This window comes from Monocercomonoides exilis, assembly GCF_001643675.1.
Source record: "Monocercomonoides exilis strain PA203 chromosome Unknown scaffold12-1864167, whole genome shotgun sequence".
Lineage (NCBI taxonomy): Eukaryota > Preaxostyla > Oxymonadida > Polymastigidae > Monocercomonoides > Monocercomonoides exilis.
Genome location: NW_027150557.1, coordinates 1,621,796 through 1,644,989, shown reverse-complemented (window position 1 = coordinate 1,644,989; position 23,194 = coordinate 1,621,796). Strand labels below are relative to the sequence as shown.

General features: G+C 36.0%; 4 protein-coding genes across 4 annotated transcripts; 2 read left to right on the top strand and 2 right to left on the bottom strand.

The window, feature by feature from the left end:
* Positions 1-14: 14 nt before the first annotated feature.
* On the bottom strand, positions 15-2,182 carry MONOS_2997 (putative RING finger protein 32). Its single transcript, XM_067872961.1, has 8 exons — positions 2,114-2,182; positions 1,939-2,044; positions 1,814-1,874; positions 1,646-1,757; positions 1,459-1,589; positions 1,261-1,354; positions 1,086-1,144; positions 15-915 (listed from the first exon to the last, which is right to left on the bottom strand). The coding sequence occupies exons 1-8, from the start codon at positions 2,171-2,173 to the stop codon at positions 195-197; spliced, it is 1,344 nt and encodes a 447-aa protein (XP_067731382.1). The 5' UTR covers positions 2,174-2,182; the 3' UTR covers positions 15-194.
* A 1,074-nt stretch (positions 2,183-3,256) lies between these two features.
* Positions 3,257-4,617, top strand: MONOS_2998 (uncharacterized protein). The gene has a single exon (XM_067872962.1). It carries the CDS (start codon positions 3,292-3,294, stop codon positions 4,546-4,548), a length of 1,257 nt encoding a protein of 418 aa, XP_067731381.1. The 5' UTR covers positions 3,257-3,291; the 3' UTR covers positions 4,549-4,617.
* A 1,897-nt stretch (positions 4,618-6,514) lies between these two features.
* Positions 6,515-15,909, bottom strand: MONOS_2999 (uncharacterized protein; the record flags this gene model as incomplete). Its single annotated transcript, XM_067872963.1, has 2 exons — positions 6,638-15,909; positions 6,515-6,530 (listed from the first exon to the last, which is right to left on the bottom strand). Exons 1-2 carry the CDS (start codon positions 15,829-15,831, stop codon positions 6,515-6,517), a joined length of 9,210 nt encoding a protein of 3,069 aa, XP_067731380.1. The 5' UTR covers positions 15,832-15,909.
* A 1,582-nt stretch (positions 15,910-17,491) lies between these two features.
* Positions 17,492-21,436, top strand: MONOS_3000 (uncharacterized protein). Its single transcript, XM_067872967.1, has 3 exons — positions 17,492-17,589; positions 17,657-18,876; positions 18,994-21,436. Exons 1-3 carry the CDS (start codon positions 17,574-17,576, stop codon positions 21,208-21,210), a joined length of 3,453 nt encoding a protein of 1,150 aa, XP_067731379.1. The 5' UTR covers positions 17,492-17,573; the 3' UTR covers positions 21,211-21,436.
* The last annotated feature ends 1,758 nt before the right edge of the window (positions 21,437-23,194 follow it).

Here is a 23,194-nt window from a genome sequence, read left to right as displayed (position 1 = left end):
ATAAAAATTCAAGCTCAGATACATGTTCTTTGTTTTCAAAGCTACAGTAAAAAATTCATATAATAAAATTTGAAAGATAAGCATCAGAAATAATAAAATAGCATTTCCAAAATGAATTTTAACAGAAAGTTATAATACAAAACTTTTTACAAGTCATTTCGTTTTTCGAAAATGTTGGGCTTTGTGGGAAACTTTTACAGAATTTTCTTTTCGTAAGGAGATCTACAAACAGGACAAATAGGTATTGATCCAATCTTTGCGTATGATTCGAAAGAACACAAACATGCAGTGTGAAATATGTGTGTGCAACTTAGAATAGTTAGTGATTTATATGTAGCTTGAGATTCATCGCCCATTGAAATAGCGGAAGCAGCTTTTGCACTTGTCTTTGAAGAAATAGGCTGATGATAATGACTTGATCGATGATCTATTTTAGCTCCGTCGTTAGCTGCTTTAGTTCCTTTAACTGATCTGTTACTAACCTTTGATGCACTATTTGCTGTAATATTTGATGTGTGACCTTTGAAAGAAGAAGATGAAGAAGAAGAATTTGTAGCAGTTGTAGTAGTAGCAGTAGAAGAAGGCACAGAAGAACTGGAAAGCGAAGATGATTGATGTCCGACCGATCGAAGTGCAGATGCCATGCTTAATCCAATCAATTTTTGCAGACAGATAGGACAAATGCCTTCCTTTTCGTCAGCCTCTTCTGAATCCTCGTCTTTTTCTTTATCTTCACAACTCTTGCAATGATCACCCGGACAGGCACTTTTTAGATGAGACTTCTTTTTTTCGCATTTCTCCCCTTCGATTCTTCCAACCCCAACGGCAATCACATGCTCCCAATCTATCTTTGCTATTCCATGCATGGCAATTCTCGCCTCAGAAACGCATTCATCAATCGATGCTAAAAACGAACTTAATTAAAATTTAATGTTTTAGTTCAATAGAAAATAAATCAATGAAAAGAAAAAAAATTTCATAAGGGAAAATGAATTAAAACGGAATGAAACGCAAAGTAGTACGCATTCAAGCAAATCCGTCGTCAAAACATCTTTAAGAATCGAATTAATAAAAAAGTGGCAAACGTAACTAAAGCTTCTCTGGTGTCTTGGGATTTTTCCATTTTGTATGAAAGATATTCCATCTAACAAGAATGCAAAGAAATGTTAACAAAAGATGATGATATTGTCAACGATATGTCAAAAAAAGATAAATAAATGTTTTTCTAACAAAATGGATTATCTTCTTTCCAAAACAAACTTTTGCAGCAATTAGTGCTCTCTTCCTTTTTTGATCTTTTGGCTGTATTCGAAAGTCTTTTCGAACTCTATATCCTCTCCAAAGAGATTGAATTCTTAGAGCGTATAAGAAAAACACAGAAAAAAATATTTTTTATTGTGAAATTTCGGATTGAAAATGAAATTAAATTTTATCAGTCTTTTCTTGAAAATTGAATACTTTATTGCTGATTCATTTCGAAGCTTCTCTAATCCATCGTGAATATGCAAACGCTCTTTGTATTCATTCTCTTTTCGGCAAATGGGACATTGCGAAGTGCCCGAAAATTTTTCAAAAGTGTCAAGACAATGCTAAAGATATTTCAAAACTTTTTAAAACAAAACCATAAGTGCACAGAACATTAAACCTTATGAAACATATGACTGCATGGAAGTAAAATTTGGTCATCTTCTGTTCCATAGTTTTCTCTACAAATACCACACATTCTATCATCTCTTTCAGCAGCCTTTTCATGGACTCTAACTTCATGAAAAATAATTGTTGTTAAAATTAAAAGCAAAGCAAAATTTCAGACTCATTCCATTTTTCATCTGTCATAAAAGGAGCTGGAGGTGGCTCAAGTCCAAGTCTTTGAGCTAATCAAAGCATTTGAAGGAAGAGCGTAAATCTAATTAAATGAAACAAATTTCCTTTAAACACCTAAAGTCAAAGGAGGTCTGTCTTTCTGAGGAATTAAAGGAGCAGGTTTGAAAGTTTTTGATCGAGTTTTTGAAGATTTAAAACCAAATTTTCGGAGAAGTTGATCCTTGAGTTATATCACATTTTTGCAAAACATATAAATGCGCACAAATAAAATAAGCCATATATTTCAGACCTGCATGGCAGCTGCCATTAAAGCGTTGGAAATATTTTCATTTTCCTTTTTTTTACTCATAACAAAAGTAAAGGGAATGTGATATTTTTTATTGTAAATTTTTTTAGGATTCAAGAATTAATTTTAACTAAACATTCGGCGAAATTATAAACATTTATGATTCTATGATGATAAATAGCTTAGAGGAGGAATGCTGCTGCAAAATCGATTTAACCATTGGTATCTTTTATTTATTTAAAATAGTCATTTTTATAAAGTAATTGATGCAAAACATTCAAATATTTTTCAAAAAATAATATTACACTACATTTTCAGAACTATTATTTCAATCTATGGCAAGCAAATCCTTTGAAAAACGACGTCTATCTCGTAATATTTCTTCAATTCTTGATCAAATGACTGTTCCAGAAATAATTCAACTTGTTAGTCATGTCAGATTAAGGAAATTTTTTGAGTCAGCAAGGAACATTAATTTAGATACATCAGTTGAATCTTTTACACTTTTGTTTATTAGAATGATCACACTTCGGGGAGTTTTGAGAAGTTCGATGTTTGATGAGAATCCTCTATATGCTTTATTCGTTGAAAATGGTTGCCTTCAAAATTTTCATTTTCTATTAAAGCGTGAAGCGGTTAGTCAATCTCAATTGTCTATTGTAGCACATATCGTCTCATTTCTTGAAAAAGGAAGACATCAACTTATTGGAATTAAAAAAAAATTTGTTCAAATTCTTCTAAAGCCTATCGAATGCAAAAGCGATTCATTAGATCATCAGTTTTTAATAGCTCAAAGTCTTCTTGCATTGCGATGCTTGGTTGGAAAAGATCAAAATTTTTGTGGTTTTCGTGGAATAACTGATATTCTATATCCATTCCTCGAAACATCATGTAATTCTTATTCGAAATTCAAGTATCAACATTCGAATTTAACGCAAGCATCATCTTTATTTACTGAGTCACATTCATATTCTGATACTGATAAAGCTGTAGAATCAATATCATCTCAATTTGGACTAAAAGGAAAAATTTCTAATAATTATTGGCTGAATTCGTGCATTAAATTACATATTCTAAACGAAGCACTTTTCATACTCAGCAGCTTATATTTTTGCCGTTCAAATGAATGCAGAGCAAAAGATCAATGGAATGCATTGGCAATAACGACAGCTTCATTAATCATGAACAATTTATTTCTGTTGGAAAAAGAAAGCAAAGCAATCTTTTTTTCTTCATCGCAAACAAAAAATGATTCAATGACAACTGAAATAGCTACAGATAGTTTTCAAAAAGATCTAAAATTTGATGAAAGAGGAGATGCTTTTGATGATGAAATGATTTTCTTCACAGACAAAGAAGATATTCCGATACTTCCAACGGAATTTCTTTTGAGGCCTACGTTTTCATATCCACCTCAACTGCATCCTCCCTTTTCATCTTTTTCATCTTATCAAATTTTGTATGGATGTGTCACTTCACTCATCAACTGCATGAGCATTTCTCACACATTTGCAACACAACTTTTTCGCCAATGTCCGAAAATAATTATTCAAATACTTCGGCTCATTCGCTTTCACACTTCTGCTTTTCACTTCTCAACGCATCATTTAGTTCTACAGACAAGAATCCAAATAGCTGATCTTTCTCATCTCTCACTTCGCTTCATATTGGAATGTGTAACTCGCCTTCCAATAAGTGCATTAGATTCGCTTTCATCAGAGGGATTTGTACCTGTTGTGATTGAAAACTTATGTGCGATAAATGAAGAGAATGCTGAAATTTTAGAAACGGAAATTCTGATTGTCTTTTGTTTGTTAACAAAAGCTTATCTTGGAGGAAATTCTGAACTAGCAGGCCAGCTGATGCGCAACCAAGAAAATGAATGTCATGTGGAAGACGAAATAGAAGACGATGATGAAAGTGCCGAGTCGTCGGATAAATATAATACAAATAATCTTCAATTTGAGGATGCAAAATATGGAATAATGCCGCACGAAAAGAGGCTGATCAAAGAGATGCCAGAGATTTACAATAGAGAAAGTCAAAAGCAAGGATTATTGCATACAACCAGACGTGGTGTTTCGCAACAGTCTTCGTTTTTTACTATAAAAAGGTCTCGATCTCCACCAGCAATTGGCACGCGAAAGAGCAGATCTGATATGCAAATTTCATCTGAATGCATGCATCATTTGCCATCATCCGATATATTTGTACCAGACGTTGAAATAGATTCGCCAAAAGAAATGTCAAAGACTGTTCAATGCGTGTTGCAAATGCTGGAAGAAGAGGGCGGAGACGACTTCTTATTCGCTCACATCAACTCGGGTGTAAGTGATAGAATTTCTGATAAGGCAGTTCGCATATTGAGTTTGATAGGGCATCCACAGTGGCATATAACATACATTCAATTTGATGATGATTACTGGAAGCCAACTTGAAGCTAGCATAAATTTGTAAGTTAAAATGAATTTTTAACGCAAAAAAGAATCTTAAAGATTGCTTTTTGAAACCGATGCTTTTTGGTGCTCGTATTAAAAACATATTAAATTTTCATTGCAAAAAAGAAAAGAAAAGCTTTCAAAAAATTTTTTCCAATAAAAAGTCTTATCCTCGCGCTCATTTTAAGCGAAAACATAAATAACAAGCAACATAAAAATTATAATAATTGCAATAACAAAATTCATACATAATAAAGATAAAAAGAGATACTCATTTTTCACGAAAGAAGGAAACATTTGTAAATATTTCGGAATAAAAACAATTACTCCATATTACAATGAAAAAAGGCTCTTCCATTTCATTTCATCTCTCAAAGAAAATAAAACAACTTTAATTTCAACCATTTTATTTGAAAAATTAAATGAATGCGAACATTGATTCTTTCCTAAAGCGCAGATAAGATTCTTTTGGATCCACATGAACGCATCAGACAATTCTGCATCATTTCTAATGCATTTTCTTTCCAATTTTTTGATCATTTTTTGAAATTCACTTTTATTCCGACTGTTAAAATTGGTACATTCTGATATTCCAACAATTTCTTCACTCCTTTTTAAATCGAAGTTTAAGGCATCAATAACTGCAGATAAATAAGAAGCGAAAGCCAAAGGCGTGACAGAAGGAGTTAATTGCTGTGAACTTGAGTAAAATGAAAGCAAATAAGAGGACTGCATAAGTTGATTTCCCTGTGGATGATGCAAAGATCGTATTAATAACGGAATAAGCTCGTTGATGCGATGCCAAGATAGTTTTTCGCACAAAAATTTGAAAGAGAAATGTGATGCAAAAGGATTGATAAAAGAAGTCATTGATTGAATATCATCCTGCGTAATTGAAGATTTTGTCCTCATTATCGATTTTAAAATGCTGCAAGATTTATTGGAAGCAAACATTTTTGAAATCTGTGTGTTCAACTCTTCATCAGCAAGATCCGTTGGATGAGGAGACAAAAGAGACGGTGCAAGAGATGGAGACAAAGGAATTTGTGCTTCCGATATTAGACCTTCATCTTCTGGAGCGCAATCAGAAGTTTTATTTGTTTGATTCATAACAAATGAGCGAATGGCTTGTACTGTGACAATTTTTGTTGTTTTGGGGGAATCAGAATGAGAATGAAGGGCTTCAATTGAACTATTTGAAGAATCTTCTTTGAAGCTATCCCTGTTCGAATTTTGAGATGTCGTTTTTTGCGCTTCTGTAATAAGAAATTGGGCAACGTTCGAAGTGGTCATTGTGCTGTCTTCTACAGATTTCTCAATGATTGATAAGTTCTCCCCAGATGCATTCATATTCGATGAAGTTATTAATGACGACAAATAAAGCGGAGAGCAATCACATAGCAGTTGGAGTCTATCGGAAAGTATTCCTCTTTCTTTATGCGAGATGAACGTTTGGTGAAATCCTGATGAAATCTGTCGCGATTGTTGATTACCAAGAAATGGAACAAAATGTGAGCTCGTTTTTGAAGAAGGAATGGATTTAACATGAGAATTTTGTAAGTCCACTGAAAAATAGCAGCAATCTTTTTGTGGATTGAAGTGTGAAGAATCAGAAGTCGGAATCAAAGCAGGCAAAAAGCGATTGGAATGGAAAGACCGAAGAAAAAGTGTGTGAAAACAGTCTGAATTCTGTTGAGTTTGAATTAAACAAGAAGGCTTCTGAACACCAGTTGATACAACACGATCACTTGAACGCTGAACAGGAATAAAATCTGAAATATAACGTGGCATGCCTAATAGACGAGAAATATTTGTAAAACTGGCAGAAGAATATTCACAAAGAGAAGCAGAATCTGTGTCATTGCTGCAACCAGAGAAGTGTATCAAAAATATGTCTTGCTGATTTTTGCTTTGCGCTCCAGATTTGCAACTTTCAAAAGATTTTCTTTCCATTTTGAAACAATTATCACAAAACTTGACACCTCCAAAGACAAAAACATGTTTGCAAAGCAATCTTTTTATAGATTCTGCTTTTTTAATCATCATCGCAGTCGACTGAAGATGGGAGAGAAACAATGAACGAGCACACGAAGAGCAGCACAGAGCATCTAAGCAATCAGAAAAGATGGAGAACTTTTGTGCGAGAGGAATGCACAAAGAAGGCTGAAATCGACCATCAAAGGAAGATGATGCAATTGCACCAGCTGCTTTCAATGACTGATCAACTTTTGTTTGCACATTTGCTTCACCAGTTAGTATTCTCTTTCTTTTTCTGTTCAGCTCATGCCAAGAAATAGCTGACAGGTCTGAAAAGAAGCTGAAGCAAAGGCGGGGAGCAGCAGAAAAAGCATTGTGAGACACGTGCCTATGCATCGGATGAGTCAGATAGAAAGATGGGAACGAAGCAGGCTCCAATGAATTCACCACAAAGTATATGAAAGACAGACAAGCACGTTTGTATTTATGAATGAAAGCAATTGAAGAACTCAGATATGGAGACGATGGAGAAAAGAAGATTGTATATATTCTGTTAGAATATTCAATTTCATTATCGTCATTATCTTCTTCCTCCTCCTCCTCACTATCATCAACAGATAAGCATTCCTCCTTGTCCTTTGAACCAGTTGTTGAATTTGAAGAAACAGAAGAACATGATGATGAAATAGCATTTGTTTTAAGTTTATTTTTTGATTTTCTGCTTTCAGAAGGAGAAACAGAAGCAGATAAAGCATTGCCATCTGAAATAGCTGCTTGGAGCATGTTTGTTACTGCAATAGCAGGCTGATCTGTTGTTTGTGTTAGGACAGTCTGTGATGATTGATGAGCTTGATGATCCTCTAAAGCAGATGATTGCTCTGTGGCAAAGACTGAACGAGATGCAAGCGGAGAGAACAATGGCTGAGGAGGAGGAGATGATGATGAAATGCTTCCCTTACGAGAAATTAAGTATTGAGTTGAAGAAATCCGAGGGGAAGCAATGTTTGCTGATGCAGCGCCTTGAAGTGTTGTAAAAGATGCGAATGGCGAACGAGGAGAAGGCGGAGGTTGGAACGTTAAAGGAGGAGTTTTTAAAGGAGTTGGCTTTGAAGAAGAATATGAAAGAATTGGAGTAGCCGCAGATGGAGAAGGGATTGTTGGTCTGGCAACATAACTGAGCATTGGAGAAGAAATAGTCAAAGCAGAAGGCGGAGGAGGAAGCATGTGCTGTGGAATAGAAGTAAAAGTGAGAGAAAGCGGAGACGAAAACGAGAAATATGGAAAGATAGTGAAATGAGGATGCAAATTACATATTTTATTTGATTTCCTTTTATTTAAGCAGTTTCGATCATTGACAGCATAATCTTCATAACAGTCATTTACATTGCTTTTGACTATGTTCTCATTAACAGAGCAATCTTCATCATTATTTCCATTGCAATCAAAAGCAGCTTGCTTCACAAAGCCAAATGGATTGTCTCTCAAAAATGGATAAAACTTCAAAAGCTGAGTGCTTAGTGATTTGTAACTTGGATAAAGATCTTCATACACTTCTTTAAGTTTCAATGAGGCAGATGACGATGTCGAGTAATTCGAAATCATTGTTGTCTGATTGTGTTTCTCTGCCTTGATCACATGAGAGTGCTCAATAAATGAATAGCTTTTATCAATTTTTTGAATCGAATGAACTTCATTTTCTTCATCATCGACTTCTTCAGCAACAACTTTTTCTGATGCAATTTCTTCTTCCTTGTTAACTTCAGTTCTGTTTCCCTTTTCCTCCAAGCATCTCTTCATTTCCTCTTCTGCTCCAAGGCAGACAGATGCGAAGAGTGAAAGCAAATATGGCTGCTTTGCGAACAGCTGCAGATTGGCTGGCTGAAACAGCAGAAACAGATCTTCTGTGTGTGCCGTCGCAAACAAGCACCGAAAGAATAGAACACAATCGAGTTGCTGTTTTGACGGTGAGCGCCCTGTCTGTTGGGAGTGAGAATCTTTTGGTTTATCTTTCGTTGCACTTGTTAGAAAGGCATGCTTTGTATGATTGGCTGATTTCTCCTGTGAAAATGAACGAGAAGTGGAAGAAATAGAATAATCAGAGACAGAAGAAGACGATGAAATTAGGTTTTGTTCAGGCTGAGATGCAACAAGCGCTTGCTTCAAGTCCAATGCAGTCATCGCACCGACATTTCGGAAAGACATTGAGCCCCGTCTTGGAAGAGAAGGCTCTGAAATCTTGCTTTGGATGCTGTGTGATTGCTCGCGGTGTGTTTGATGCTGAAGATGGAATGAAAGCACAGCACTGTTCAAAGTGCACTCAGAGACAGCAAGTTGGAGAATGTGGCTAAGCGACGAAAGAGAAGAGACAGGCTGCTTCAGTCCATACAGCGAGTCAACATCGTCTGGAGAAAGACAGAAAAATGAGTGTTTTTGTGAAAACAATTCTTTTTCCCTCGAAATTTCTGCTTCTTCGCCATCGGATTCCGATAATTCGTCTTCGTTTTCCCCTTCTTCAATGGTGGTGCTGCCAAATTCATCTTCGCATAAGCTCCAATTATCTTCCAGATTTTCATTCAAATTATTCTTCTTCAGACCATCTGTGCTGAAATTGCCTTCTTCAAGAGACATTCCCATGGCATCTCTGATAGCTGTGACATTTGGCATGCTCATTCCATCTGAACTGTGAAGAGAGTCTGGCTGAATTGGAGAGAATGCGTTGGAAGAGGAAGGAGGAGGGCACATTGACGATTCAATGAGAGAGGCCGAGGAAAGAGGAGAAGGAGCAAATGCAGGCGAAGAGGAAGAAGGAGATGACGAAGAAGAAATAGTCTGTTGAAGAGAAAAAGGCTGAAATGAAGCAGAGGCTGGTGTGGATGAAGAGAAGGATAAGCGGCTGAATGTGTGAACTGGAGAATTGAAAGATGGGAAAGACGATGTCGATAAAGGATTGACAGCTGTTGAGAAAGAAGACGAGCGGATGGATCGAATTGGTTGTGGCTGAGACAGATTTGAGTGGGGTGCATTTGAAGAAACAGACGAAATGCGGAAGTTTCTCAATGCTGGATGCGAAAATGGAGATATATTTGTGCGTTTTCCTGATTCTGAAACAGCGAATTCTGGGTCTGGCTTCATAAACACCCACTCTGGTTTTTTCATTTCTGTGATTGTGGATGTGATGTGAGATAGAAGCGTATCAAGAAGAAGAGAAGAGAAAGATATGATTGGAGCGTAAACATAGCGAGGTTTGCGTTTATCGTTCTTTTTTGAATGAAACGACGGTTTGTGTTTGGAAAGTTTTGTGGATTGAATGGATTTGGCAGAAGGAGATTGGACGAGAAGAGGAGGAGGTGAGATTTCTGCTGATGGCGAAGAGGATTCAGCAGAGCTGTGCTCTGAAGAAATTGAAGCTGCTATTTCAGGCAACGAAGAAGAAGAAGAAGAAGAATGTGATGAATTAACAGGAGGCTGTTTTGGCTGTGGATGAGCAATTGTCAGAGATGTATCTGATTCTTTAACTGTTGACGAAGCTGGCGAAGTTGAGGATTCACAAGCAATTTGCTTTATTTTTGTTGTTCTGAACGATCGATGATTCAGCAGAGGAAAAGCAGAAAGTGTGCAAAGAATAGCCGAAGAGAAGAGAAGAGAGAAGTCAAAAAGAGAAACAATGCTTAGAAATGACAATACAAGTTTGTTGAAGAGAATTGATTGGGAGCGAGACGAATTGCTGTTTGTGATGCTTTGTTCTTGAGGCAGTGACGATGTTGATGCTAATGATTGCTTATTATTTTGTGAATAGCGACTTAAAATATACTCCACAAAAGAATCCAAGGTTGTGCCAGTAAACAGATTTTGATGAGGATACGCGACAAGCGGAAATGTTATAAATCGATTAGAGGACTTGCGTTTCATTTGAAGCAATTTGAAGAATGATGAAAAATACAATGAAGGCAATTGTTCTTTTTGAATGTTATCAGTTTTCTCAAGCGAAGGAAAATCTTCAGGATTTTCACTCGTTTTTTGCTTTCTTTTTATGATCAAATGCTTCGTGTCAGATGATCTTAAAGAAGGACAGATGTCACTTGAGCGAGGCTTATCTGTGTGTGATGATTTTATATCGCTCTTCTTCTCCTTCTGTGTTCTCTTCATCCACGACAGAAAAGCAGAACTTGATGTCACAATAACATTTTTTGGAACAGAAAGTGAATGAAGAATCGAACTTGATGATGATGAGGTATTTGCACTTTTGGTTACAAATGAGATTCCAGACGAATCAGTCGCTTGCTCATCGATCATCAATTCCATGATATTCTTGTGAAAGTCAACCACAGCTTCTTCTTCTTCTGATTTTCCAATTAAGATTGTCAATGTTGCTTCATCGTTAGTTTTTGATGCTCTTTCAATGTTCTTTTCATGAGTGCTAATTCCTTCCATTAATTTGCTTTGCTGGCTGTGCATATTTTTCAGCAAATTCATAAAAGTTGAAAGTGAAAGAAAATGCTCCAAACAGAAAATTGAATCACCAGAATTTGAAAAGAACGCTGATGCTGTTGTGAAAGGCAAAGATGAAGAAGAAGAAGATGATGATGATGATGATGCTGAGTCAATAAAAGAATGAAACTTTTTAGTTTTGTCTGATGGAATGAAATATGGAATATTCTTGAATACAAGCTTTTGCAGCGGTTCAATCATTCCATCTGCATCTCTTGTTACAAAATGTGAAGATGCTTCGTTTTCATTTCCAAGCTCTTGCTCTTCTCTTTCAACTTTGCCATCTAATTCTTTCTCTTTTTCTATGAAATTACTGTTTTTTATTTCCTGCACATCTGTTTTCTTTTCCTCACAGCAAATAACACTTTTATTATTTTCACTCTGTTTGTTATCTTCTGTTGATTCCTTTGAACGATCATTCAAAACCCTTGTTATTCCATTTTTGTTGATCTCAGCAACATCAATCAAGCAGAAATCATCACAGTTCAATGTTTGTGTTGTTGAGCGTTCAGACAACGAATTAGGAGTATTTTCGACAGCAAATGTCTTGAACGACTGAAGAGACGATCGAGAGACAAGAAATGGAGGCGACGATAAATGGTCCATCAGCGGAATCATCTTTCCTTTGTTGCATCTTGTTATCCTCACAAAGCATGTGCTGCAGTTTAATTCATCCAACAATGGAAATGTTGAGTGTGATGGAGAAGAAGGCACAACTGAAGAATAAAAGGAAGAAAACGCATTCATCGAATGTATCGAATCAGCAGATGATGGAAAGACAAAAGAAGAAGAAAATGAATGGAATTGAAAAGGAAAGAGACGAAATGCGTCTGCAATTGAAGCAGTTGCAAGCGCAGGGCGATCTGCTCGCATAGACTTCAAAAACAGAAATAGAGTGTTTGTCCACAAATGCTCTTTTGTTGAATGTCTGTTGGAATTTTCATTGCCAACTGGATGTGGATCAGAAGGTGAACAGAAAGTGTTATTCTGCCCATTTCCTCTTGATGAAGATGTGGTGGATGAATTATTTTGCTGGTTAGTTTTCTGCTGTGCTTTTTCTCGTTTGTAAAGCTCATGTGCCAGTTGCTGGATGACTAACGCATCACAAAGAGATGGAAAAGCATTCGAAAATGAAGGAGAAACGGAATCAGTGTTCAACTCTGAATGAATAATGGAATAGTGCTTTGATGATGATGATGATGATGAACTTTTGGTTGAAAGATTTGAAGAAGAGGAAGATGAAAAAGAAGATGAAGAATTATTTTGTGAATATAATGTGAAATTCTGCAAAGCATTCGCAGCAGCAGACGAAGAAAAACGATGACTCAACTTTTCGATGGTGTCAGTCATATGATCAGAAGTGAGTGGGAAATGATACGCATTCTCCATCAAAGACACCAAAGAGATCGAATGTGAATCTCCGTTCACTTGCTCTTTTTCTGCTGTTTCTTCGTTTATCACATCTGTTGTTGGCGTTGTTTGTATATTTAGACTCTGTTTTGATGATCCTTCGGTAAGGCTGCTGAATGCCCTTTTGAAAATAACGACTTTGTTCGCAAACGCATTCTTTCTTATTTTTTCGCCTTTTTCTGCTTCTTCCTCTGCTTTCTTTATGCCCTCTTCAGTTGTTAAAGCGCTTGGTTGCATTCTTTCATGAGATGTGCTTTTCCACTGTGGAACAATAACTGTTCGATGTCTGTGAGGCTTTCGAGGCTGAAGAAATGGACTCAACGATGAATGAACAGCAACCAGTGGCTGAAATGCAGGCAGATAAAGCAGCTCTCCAACTTTTTCATCTTGCGGAACAGAACTCTCATTGTTGCCTTCAACAGTATTCTCTTGTGTTTTGTCTTCATTTGCTTCTCCCTCCTCTTTTGAAGATCCTTCAGAAAACATCTTGTTTAGTTTCATTTTCTGCTCACTCAACTCCTTCAATCTTTTTCCCCTCACATTTTTCGCATTCTGAATAATTTCATCAAGTCCGTCGTAACAAAAAGCGTTCTTCAAAGGAACAGCACTCAATTCGTGCTTTTCCCACTCTGAGCCAATCTTCGGCAGCTCATTCCATTCGGCGTGTGTCTCCGGGAAAGAGGGATCGAATGAAGAAGGCTCTTGCGTCAGTGCAAAGAAGAGCAGGTGGCGTGGCTGTGTCACTCGCCGGCTGAAGAATATGTCTTCTTGTGGAAGCAGAACAAAGGAGCGGGTGAGTGGAGGAGGAGAAGGAGAGGAGGTGGTGGCAATGAAAGGAAGAAGTGGCAGCTGCGAGGCAGATGGCTGAGGGATGGGTAGAGAAGATGGCTGATTGGAAGAGGCAGAAATGGAAGCATCAGGAGAAGCATTCACAAAAGATGGAATAAACGAAGATGAAGAATTTGTGTTTGTTGATGATGCTGTTGATGACAGTTGTGCTTGTGGCAGAATGGAATTCTGAATTTGGCTTGGCAAAAATGCGATGGCTGAAAGCGAAGATAAAAATGAGTCGATCTCATTTTTGTATGTTTGCCCGTTTTCTGAGTCAATCAAACGCTGCAGCTCGTTCAGCATCTGCAAAATGTGCCTGTTTATTCCTTTTGGATCGTCCAGGCGAAGCATCCGCATGAATGTGTCATCGCTTTCATCGAATCCTCCTTCAGAGCCATCTTCTGCTCCCTCCTCAGCATCACTTTGCCCATCGGATGCATCATTCCCTTTCGTTTTGGCCGCTTTTGAATGGAACTTCACTGTCTCAAGAGTCAAAGATGAATAAATGCCCCTTTCATCTTCATCAAATTTTTCGTTCTTTCTGATACTTTTCATTTCTTCCAGCAATTTTCTGGATATTGTCATCACAGCCCTCCTCTCTGCCATCACAACAGCACTGTTTTTGCTGATTGCAGACAAAAGATGAGTGAAAGAAGAGGAAGACGGTACAATTTGAAAGGAAGGATTGTTTGCTGCTTGTTGAATCTGGAGAAGCGATGGGAGCGGCTGAGGAGAAGAAGATAGAGAATATGATAGAGAAAGCAATGAAACAGAATAATCAGCCATTTCTTTGATTGACGAAAAGATGGACAGAGGAAGAGTGAATGGAATATTCTGCAATGAGAAGAAAGGTGAAGGTGAAAAAGAAGAGGAAGAAGAAGACGATGATGAAGGCAGCGATGGTGATGAATGCACTTGTTGTGCTGAGTGTGTATGCGAATGTTGAATGTGCTTGTAATCTATTTGATGTGGCTTGACTGATAATGTCTGAGAGATGTCTGCATACAAATAGACTGAATTGAATGGATTGACAGAAAAAGCTGGATTTGGCTGTGAAAAGTCGGAAAAAGCAGACGAAGGGAAGGAAGTCGAAAGCATCCCATTCCAAAACAAGGCGATGTATTTGTTTCGAAAGAAAAGCGGTTGTTTGAAGAACGAAATGTCGGCAGAACTCGAATTACTCTCAGATTTGTTTGAAGACAGTGTTCTTCGAATAGAAAATGGCATTCTTCTATTTTTCACAGAACTTTCTCTATTAAATTCGTCTATTTTTCCTGTTTTGTATTTTGTTTCAGTCATTCGATCTGTTTGAATGGTTTGTTGAGAAGGTGTCATATCAACCGGCTGGATTGGATTAGAAGCAGCATTCAAAGTGCCTGAAGATGTAGATAAAGATAAAGATGAGGATGAGGATGAAGATGAAGATGAAGATGAAGGAGAAGGAGAATAAGAGGTATCTTCCTTGTTTGGTGTTGCTGAAATGCGAGTCTCAGATTTGATAGGAGAAGAAACATCTGATTTTTTTGACTGTAATTTCGAATCAAAAGATGTTTGAAGTTTGCTGTCAGAAGATGTGTTGTCTTTCACAGAAGTTGTTTCTGCTTCAGAATGATTGAACAAGCTGTCCATTGCAGTTTTCACAGCCTGTTCAACTGAGCTATTTGTTGTCATTTTGTGTGCTTCAGAAGCTGCTGGTGAAGGTGAAGATGGATGTTTTTCAGATAAATTTTGAGAAGATAAATCAATTTTTGCTGAATGCACTGGAGCATTGATATCATCAGGCAAATTTACGTAAGATTCTTGAAGAGACAAAGGATTTTTGTCTGGCTGTGTCAAAGATGATGATAAAGATGCTGATGATGATGATGAAATTGAAGATGAAGGCAGACTATCTGGAGGACTTGTGGATGCCTCAGAGGAAGGCTGAGTTGGACTGTTCGCATTTTCCATTGGAAGTGTCTGAACAACAACTGAAGGTTGTATTTGAGCTTCGTTTGATGTCGCGACAGAAGGTGCTGCCGATGGCTGTTGAGAAGTTGAAGAGAGAGATAAATCATCTTTGACTGATTTATCGTCTTTCTCCTTTTCTTTCTCTTTCTTCTTCTCTTTCTCTTTCTCTTTCTCTTTCTCTTTCTCTTTCTCTTTCTCTTTCTCTTTCTCCTTCTCCTTCTCTTTCTCCTTCTCTTTCTCCTTCTCTTTCTCCTTCTCTTTTTCCTTCTCTTTGACCTTTTCTGTTTCAGAAGGAGTAGAGAATGTCAATGGAATCGTATAGTCAACAAATAAGTTGTCTTCCTCTATCACAAAATTTGAACTGTTTTGCTGCTTCGCTTTCTTCTGCTTATTCGCACACTCATTTTGCTTCTCTTTTGCTGTTGATTCTGAGACTGATGGAACAGAAGGGTTTGTTGAGACAATAAAAGATGAAGATGATGATTTTGAAATCGAAAGAGAAGGAGAAGGAGAAGGAGAAGAGGACAAAGAAGAAGGCGATTCAATTCTGTGTGATTTCTCCTGTTTGCTTAGGATTGTCTCAAAAAGACGCTTTTCTTTGTCTGTTGCTTTTGAGGAATCGATCATCAATCTCTGCAAAAGAACAGAAAATGCGTTGCAGCATTGTTGAATGCAGATTTAGCAGTGAGATAAAAAGAAAATAAAACGAAAATAAAAAAAAAAAAAAGGAAATATGAAATGTGTCACAATGTGCAAATTACAATAAATGCATATTAATCAAATTTTAATTAATATCAACAAGATTTTAAAAAATCTAAAAAAAGGCAAACATCTCTTGTTTCAAACAGAAGGAATAGACGTATTCTGTAATTGACCTCGGAATCAACTTGACTGCTACTCAATGTGCCATCTTTTGGTTCTTTCAAAGAAACATCACCAGAAGATTGCTGAGAATTGCTAGATATGTCATTAGTTGATGATGGTTGTTCTAACGTCGCTGGAGTATCGTTTGTGAAAGAATTTCCTTCGACTGTCAGAAATTGGAGTGTGGAGAATAACAAAGTGCTCTGAGGAAGATCAGTGAAAGCATTCAGTGATGAAAGCTGATTATATCCGACATCCAATTCCTCGAGAGATGAAATAAGATTGATTCCCTTTAATGAAACGAGGCGATTATGATGCCTACAATTAAAAAATATATAGTGAAATAGAAAAGCACAAATATTGCAACAATAATTAATAGTTTTTTGAATATTTTATTTTATCTCATACAAAATTAGAGTACGCAATCTCGGAGCTCTTAGCGAGGAAATTTCCTATTTTGAAATCAAAAAAGAAAACAAGTTAAAAAAAATGAGCAATGTTTCATTTTCAGTTCATGCCTCTAGCTCATTATTGCTCAGATCAAGATATGATAGTGAAGACAATTGAGAAAGATCAGATATAAACACAATTTTGTTATGTTGAAGGATAAGTTGATTGAGATTATTGAGCGATTGAAATACATCATGAAGACTTTCATCTATTGTGCGAAACTGATTGTGTGAAAGAGATAAAAATGATAAATTACTCCATTCTCCAGTTGACAACAAATTTTGTGGTTTTTGAACGGATTTACTTGACGACCTAGAAGATTGCTTTAAATTTTTCTCTCCTAAAAAATCAAGCAAAAGCCATTCACAAGTGTGAAGGGAATCTTCGCATATCAAAGAAGTTAACGTCCTTGAAGCTTGGCGAAGTCCATATACTTCTGCACCAAATGGAATGCCCTTTAACTGATGTTTTTGAAATGTTAACAATTAGACAGCAAAAATTAGTGAAATATTCAATCCATAAATTTCAAACAATTAATTTTTTCAATTGTGGAGCTTGAGTCAAATCAATAGGTAAGGTAGGATGATCAAATAATAAAAATGTGATTTGACTTGGTTTTTGCTTTGACATTTTTGTTTATAATGCCGATTTATTTAAATATTCGCTGATAAACACAACATATCAATAAAATTATATAATGGTTCTTTAAAAACTCATTTTTCAAATTAAACCTTCAATTAAAGCAAATATTACTTTTCAATTCGTTCATTCAACCCATCTATTTGAAATGAATATATTTGTTAAATAGGTTTTCATCATTGCTTTTTATTTGTTCAGACTTTTTTCATTTTTCGTTAAAGCAATAACAATTTAGATGAATTATTGGATATTCAAATAATAATACTGTTTTCCGAAAAAAATATAATATTTTGTGAAGAAAGAAAATGAATGTTCATAAGCAACTTAAGGTCATGATCGAGCTAATATTTGAACAGTTTTCTTTAATAAATAGAATATAATTGAGTGTTTTGATTCGTTAATTATTTTTATTTAGCATGAAATCTAAAGAGGGTATGCAATTTCATGAATTTTAAGAGATGTTTCATTATTAATTTTTGAAAAATACTTCTTTTAAAAGAGTTTGAACAACTTGAAACGCAAGATATCCAGAATACCACATCACCAAATAATAGCAGTAATGTGAGTACACTGAAAGAGGAAGGAGACTTTTCCGAAGATTTCACTCAAATTGATGCAAATTTGAAAATTTCAACCGATAAAGATAACCAATCATTTACGGGGAAAAAATCTGGTTCAGGTGGATTATCAAAACAGAACGCAAAAAATAAAGCAGAAACAGAAAAGAAAGATAATGAAAAATTTCATGATGATGGAAAGACAGAGAAACATGGACTTTTTGAACCTTTGAAAACAAGGAGAAAGAATCTTTTTTCAAATGAAAGCGGTAATGAAGATAAAAATAATATTCAACCAAAGAGAGAGCAGCATTCTGATTCTGATGATGATGAATATAATTTTGGAGCAATTGATTTGTCAAAAGCACTTTCTTCTCTTTCGACTCGTGATAAATCAAATAATTTACAAAAAATCGAGCCTGTTTCAACACAATCAACAACGAACAATTCCGTGGATGACGATTTTGATGACGATTCATTATTTTCATCAATTCCGGCTGCCTCTGAGCAGGTTTCAACAAACATTTCAAATTTGGCTTCAAAATGCAATTCTAAGCCCAAAGCCAAAGCAAAAGCCAAGACCAAAGCAAAAGTAAAGGCAAAGGCAAAAGTTGCAACACGAAGAACTCGAATTCTTGAAAGAGCATGGAACGGGAGTCTGTCTCAGCTTCATGGCGATTCAGAAGGAGCTGATTCTTTGGATACGTCGTATCCGGATCTTTTTGCGAAATTACTTGAAGAAGGAGAGCACGAGGCAGAGCTATACAATGGAGAGACACCATTAGACGCATCAATGCTTATGAAGAGCCAGCCACTTCCTTTGACTCCGCATCTCTTAGAGAAAAGTGAGAAGCGCAGGCGGACTGAGGATAATGGGCAAGATGGCAATGGAAAGCTCAATGAAGAAGAAGAAGAAAGCAAAAATGAACTTTCACATGAGGAAAAAGAAGATTTACAAAAGAAAGATTCATTGAAAGAAAGCAAAGGTGAAGAGAAGCTTGTTGAAAAGGAGAAAAAGGTCGATGAAGTTCTGAATGAAACAACAAAGCTGCCAAGTCTGGACGAATGGGAAAAGCTACAAAAAGAAAGAGACAAGCTTATTGTTGACTGCTGGAATTACACTACGACTTTAAATAGACTGCAGTTGCTAATAAAACAAAAGGTATTTCATTTTTTTTTTTTTAATTGATTATTTGATTGTGAAAATTCTAAATATGAATAAACGAATTAAAACAAATTTCAATAATCTGTTTATTTAATGTTTCTGTTTATTTTGTAGAATCACGAAACGAACAAAGCCATCAATGACCTATCATCTGCAACAGAAGCGCACAAAAAGGAGAACGAAGCAAACAAGAAAGAAATCTCAGAGCTGAAGCAGCAGAGGAATCTGTTGAGAGAGGCAAAGACGATGGAGCAGCGGGAGAAGGCGCGGTTGGAAGTGCGAGTGAAGGATCTGTCTGAAAAGATGGCGAATGTTGAGCAGAAGAAGAAAGACGCCGAGGAATCTAAACGGACATTGGAGGTCTCTTTGAAAAGAGAAAAGAAGCAGAGAAAGAAAGAAATTGAAGAGCTTAACGAACAGCTCAAGTTGAAAGAAGAAGAAGAAGTTAAACTAAAAAAAGCTGTTTTCATTCTGAAAAAGAAACTTGAAGAGAAGAATGCAGAAAATGAAGAAGATGCAAATGAATTGGAAAAAGACAAAAAGAATGAACGACACAAAGCAGTGAAAAAAGAAGAAGAATCAGAAGGCATCCAAAACACTTCGAAATCAACACAAAAAGAAGATAGAAAAGACACATTCGATCTTGAAAGTGACGAGCAACCCGATGTGTTTGCATCAAAAATGTTGCCAGCGCCGGCTCTTCCTCCGCTGAGCTCTTCTGAAACACTCCCATCCGACAGCACATCCAAATCCTCAGCTCAAAATAAGTCTTCTTCTTCTTCTTCAAGCAATCGTTCTGGTGAGGATGAAGAACAAAGCAAGAAAAGCGTATCTTCAAATTCTTCGCTTTCAAGTTCATCACCACAAAACTCGGAAGGATCGCTTGACACAAATTCGTCTCTTTTGACACCACCACAGCTTGCTGTTATTCCGGAGTCTGAACAGCTGCTTTCATGTTCTTCTCTTTCGTCTTCATCGCTCACACCAGCAAATTCGAATGAAAGCACGTCGTCTTCGTTGACTTCTCCACTTCCTTCTTCTGCTTCTGCTTCTGCTTCTTCCTCATCCTCTTCCAAGGTATCAACTGAATCAGCACAACCATCAGATTCATCACCCTCTAATGATAATCCAAGAGCTGTTTCTTCAGACACTTCATTCACAAATGTCACACGAGATGAGCTGACACAACTGCAGCTTCAACACGAAAAGGAGATGAACACCATTTTGGAGAAGATAACTATGTTGACCACTCTTCTTTCGACTTCGCTTTCACCATCGAAATTAAATTCTCAGTCACTGAACACATCTTCCATACACACATCTTCGTCTTCTTCTGCATTTCTTTCCCCTTCTTCTTCTTCCTCTTCCTCTTCGTCTTCGTCTTCGTCTTGTTCTTCACTGCAATCATCACCACACACATTTTCCTCACCACTTGCCTCTCCAATGAGCACTCCATCACATCGCTTCACTTCTTCTCCGCTTCTTCGCACTTCAGATCAAAATCAACCAAACTCTTCCCAACTTCACACAACCACATCAAAACTGCCAACTTCAATGATTCTGCCGCACAGTGCTCCGAACTTGACACAAGGGAGCAAGACTCCTGTGCGTGGATCTGCATCACTTTCATCTGCCCCATCGTCTTCTCCTTCGCCTTCGCGTGCTCGACTGGAAGAAATGCTTTGGCGAATCGAGGAAAAAAGAAGGAAGGTGGAAAAACTGAGTTCAGAACTCAGTCGCATAAATGGAGAGAAGAAAATCGAGGATATTCCGCAAGTGAAAGATCGAAGTCGGAGCATCTCTTCAGAAAAGGAGGATTCAATTGGTGCGAATGAAGATGTCCCAACAGAAGGCAAATGCAAAGATAGCGAAATTGAACTTGAAGAAGGATTGAAATCAAATCTCAAAGATTCAAGTGGCACAATTAGTGTGAATGAGCAGAATGAACACAAATCTCGTTCGATTCGCAATGAAAAGAAAGGAGCTGAAGAAAGCTCGCAGAAAATGACACCAAAGATTCAAAAGGCGCTGAGTCGAGATTTAACAAAAAGTGAGAAGAAAGTGACACCACGTCGCAATGCAGAGCTTGCTCAGACAGGAAGTGTTCCCTTAAACAGATCTCATTCGCTGAAAACACCAACAAAAACGCCATTACGGAATGAAAAGGCACAGCTCAACTCATCATCGCAAGGAATCAAGAAAACTACGGGCTTGCCAAAAATGACTGCTGTCTCACCTTCTTCCAATTCAAATTTATCGAAGAAAGATAACTCATCAAAAATAATTAAACAGAAAATTGCTCCGGGAAAATCTCTCGTTTCTCGAACATAATAAAAAAATATAATAATGATAATTAATTTTTTTGTGTTTTTATAGGTGTTATGTATATAATTTTTTTTTCTTTTTTAATTGAGTAGCTATAATCACGAAATTTATTTTATCATAATATTTTTATCAATTTTTACACAAATAAAAATATAATTGGTGTTTGTTTCTCTGTAAATTAAAAATCTAAAAATAAAGGCAACAGTTATTTTGGAAACAAAAAATCGATCCTTTGAAAGTATTCCTAATTTTTTGCTGAAGTGAAAGTGAAACAAGAAATATTTCCACAAATAGGGTTCAGATAATATGAAGCAATATGGATGCATTTGTGAAAAAAGCAACGATTTGTTTCGAAAAAATTCTTAGATCTAATTAAAAATTAGTCTGACATTCTCTTTCATGAAAATAAAGAAAAATTGAACAATTATGGGAAAATATGAAACTTCAAGCTTTTTCATTGAAGAATTCTTCACTTTATATAGAATTTTGATTAAAATATATGAATAAAATGGATTCATTTGTTTTTTGTTATGCATGTGAAATTACGAAGGATTTTTCTAACTTTTTCTCTGATTCCTGTATAGAGATTTTAAAGTTCTACAGTAATCGCATAAAATACCGGACATCGCACAAAATACCGGACAAGATCGATTTCACAACAACCGCAAGAGAAATAATTCTATCAATTTTCCTCAAAATATATTTCATCAATACAAACTCATTTGAGATACAAATCTTTCAAAATAGCTTCGTTTGTGCTCAGAAAAAAATGATAATTAAAATCTCGGAGAAACTCAAAATCCTATTTCCCCGAAATATCGATAATAATTTTTTCTGAGCACAAACGAAGCTATTTTGAAAGATTTGTATCTCAAATGAGTTTGTATTGATGAGAAATATTTTGAGGAAAATTGTCAGAATTCTTCCTCTTGCAGTTATTGTGAAATCGATCTTGTCCGGTATTTTGTGCGAAAACTGTATTTATTTTGAAATTTAAAAAAGTTTTTAACAGTCATAAGTGAAATCACTTTTCAGTGTTTTGTGCACAAAAAAGTCTTTAAAGTTTGTATTTTCATCCATGAAAATGAGATAAAAGAAGTCACAAAACAGTTAATATGGTTTATTCTGTCCAATTTTCAATGAGCTGGAATATATTAGAAATATTTGGGAGTTATTTATTTTTTTTTGTTCCATAAAGAAGACTTAATCCATAAATTGTTGTGCTTAAGAAATTTAGCTAATTCAAAGTTGGTCAATATAAAGAAGAAGAGATTTCAGATCACAAAAAAGATGATGATGAGGACGTTTCTGATATGGATGAAAATTACAGTTATTATTCCAAAAATTCAACAAAGGTGCGCAATATGTCTGAGCTTTCTGAATATGAAATTTTTAATATTTGAAGGTAACAACAACTTCAGCAGCAGCAGCAACAACAACGAAAAAAAAAAAAAAAAAAAAACCTTTATTCAATTTAACAAAATATAAGTTTTCTAATTGTTTTCATATCGCTGAAAGGTTTCGTAATTGAATATGAAATGGTTTGAAATAATTCTTTTTTATTTATGAAAGAATGGATTGGTTTAGTTTCATTCATTTGTTTCTATTAACGATTAGAAAAATTATCTATGCACGATTATTTCGTTGCAAAACAAATCTTTTTTTTCGAATAGTTATTTTATTAATAAGAGAATTCTTTCTTTGTGGTATAACAGTTGACTTTTCTCAGCACCTTATAATTGCAGAATTTAGATCTTTTTTCACATCATTTGAAAGACGAATGTGAGAATAAGAAGCACTTCGAAAATACTTCATTCTTGTGCTTTCATTATCAAAAGATTTTTTTTTGTATTCCGGAAAAATTCTGCAAAAAAATATGCCATTTGGTTTACCGAAAAACAAAGTTAATTTTTTGTTTATGAAAGCACTAGAATGAAGTATTGTCGGAGAACTTCATTTCCTTTCATTCGTCTTTCAAATGATGTGGGAA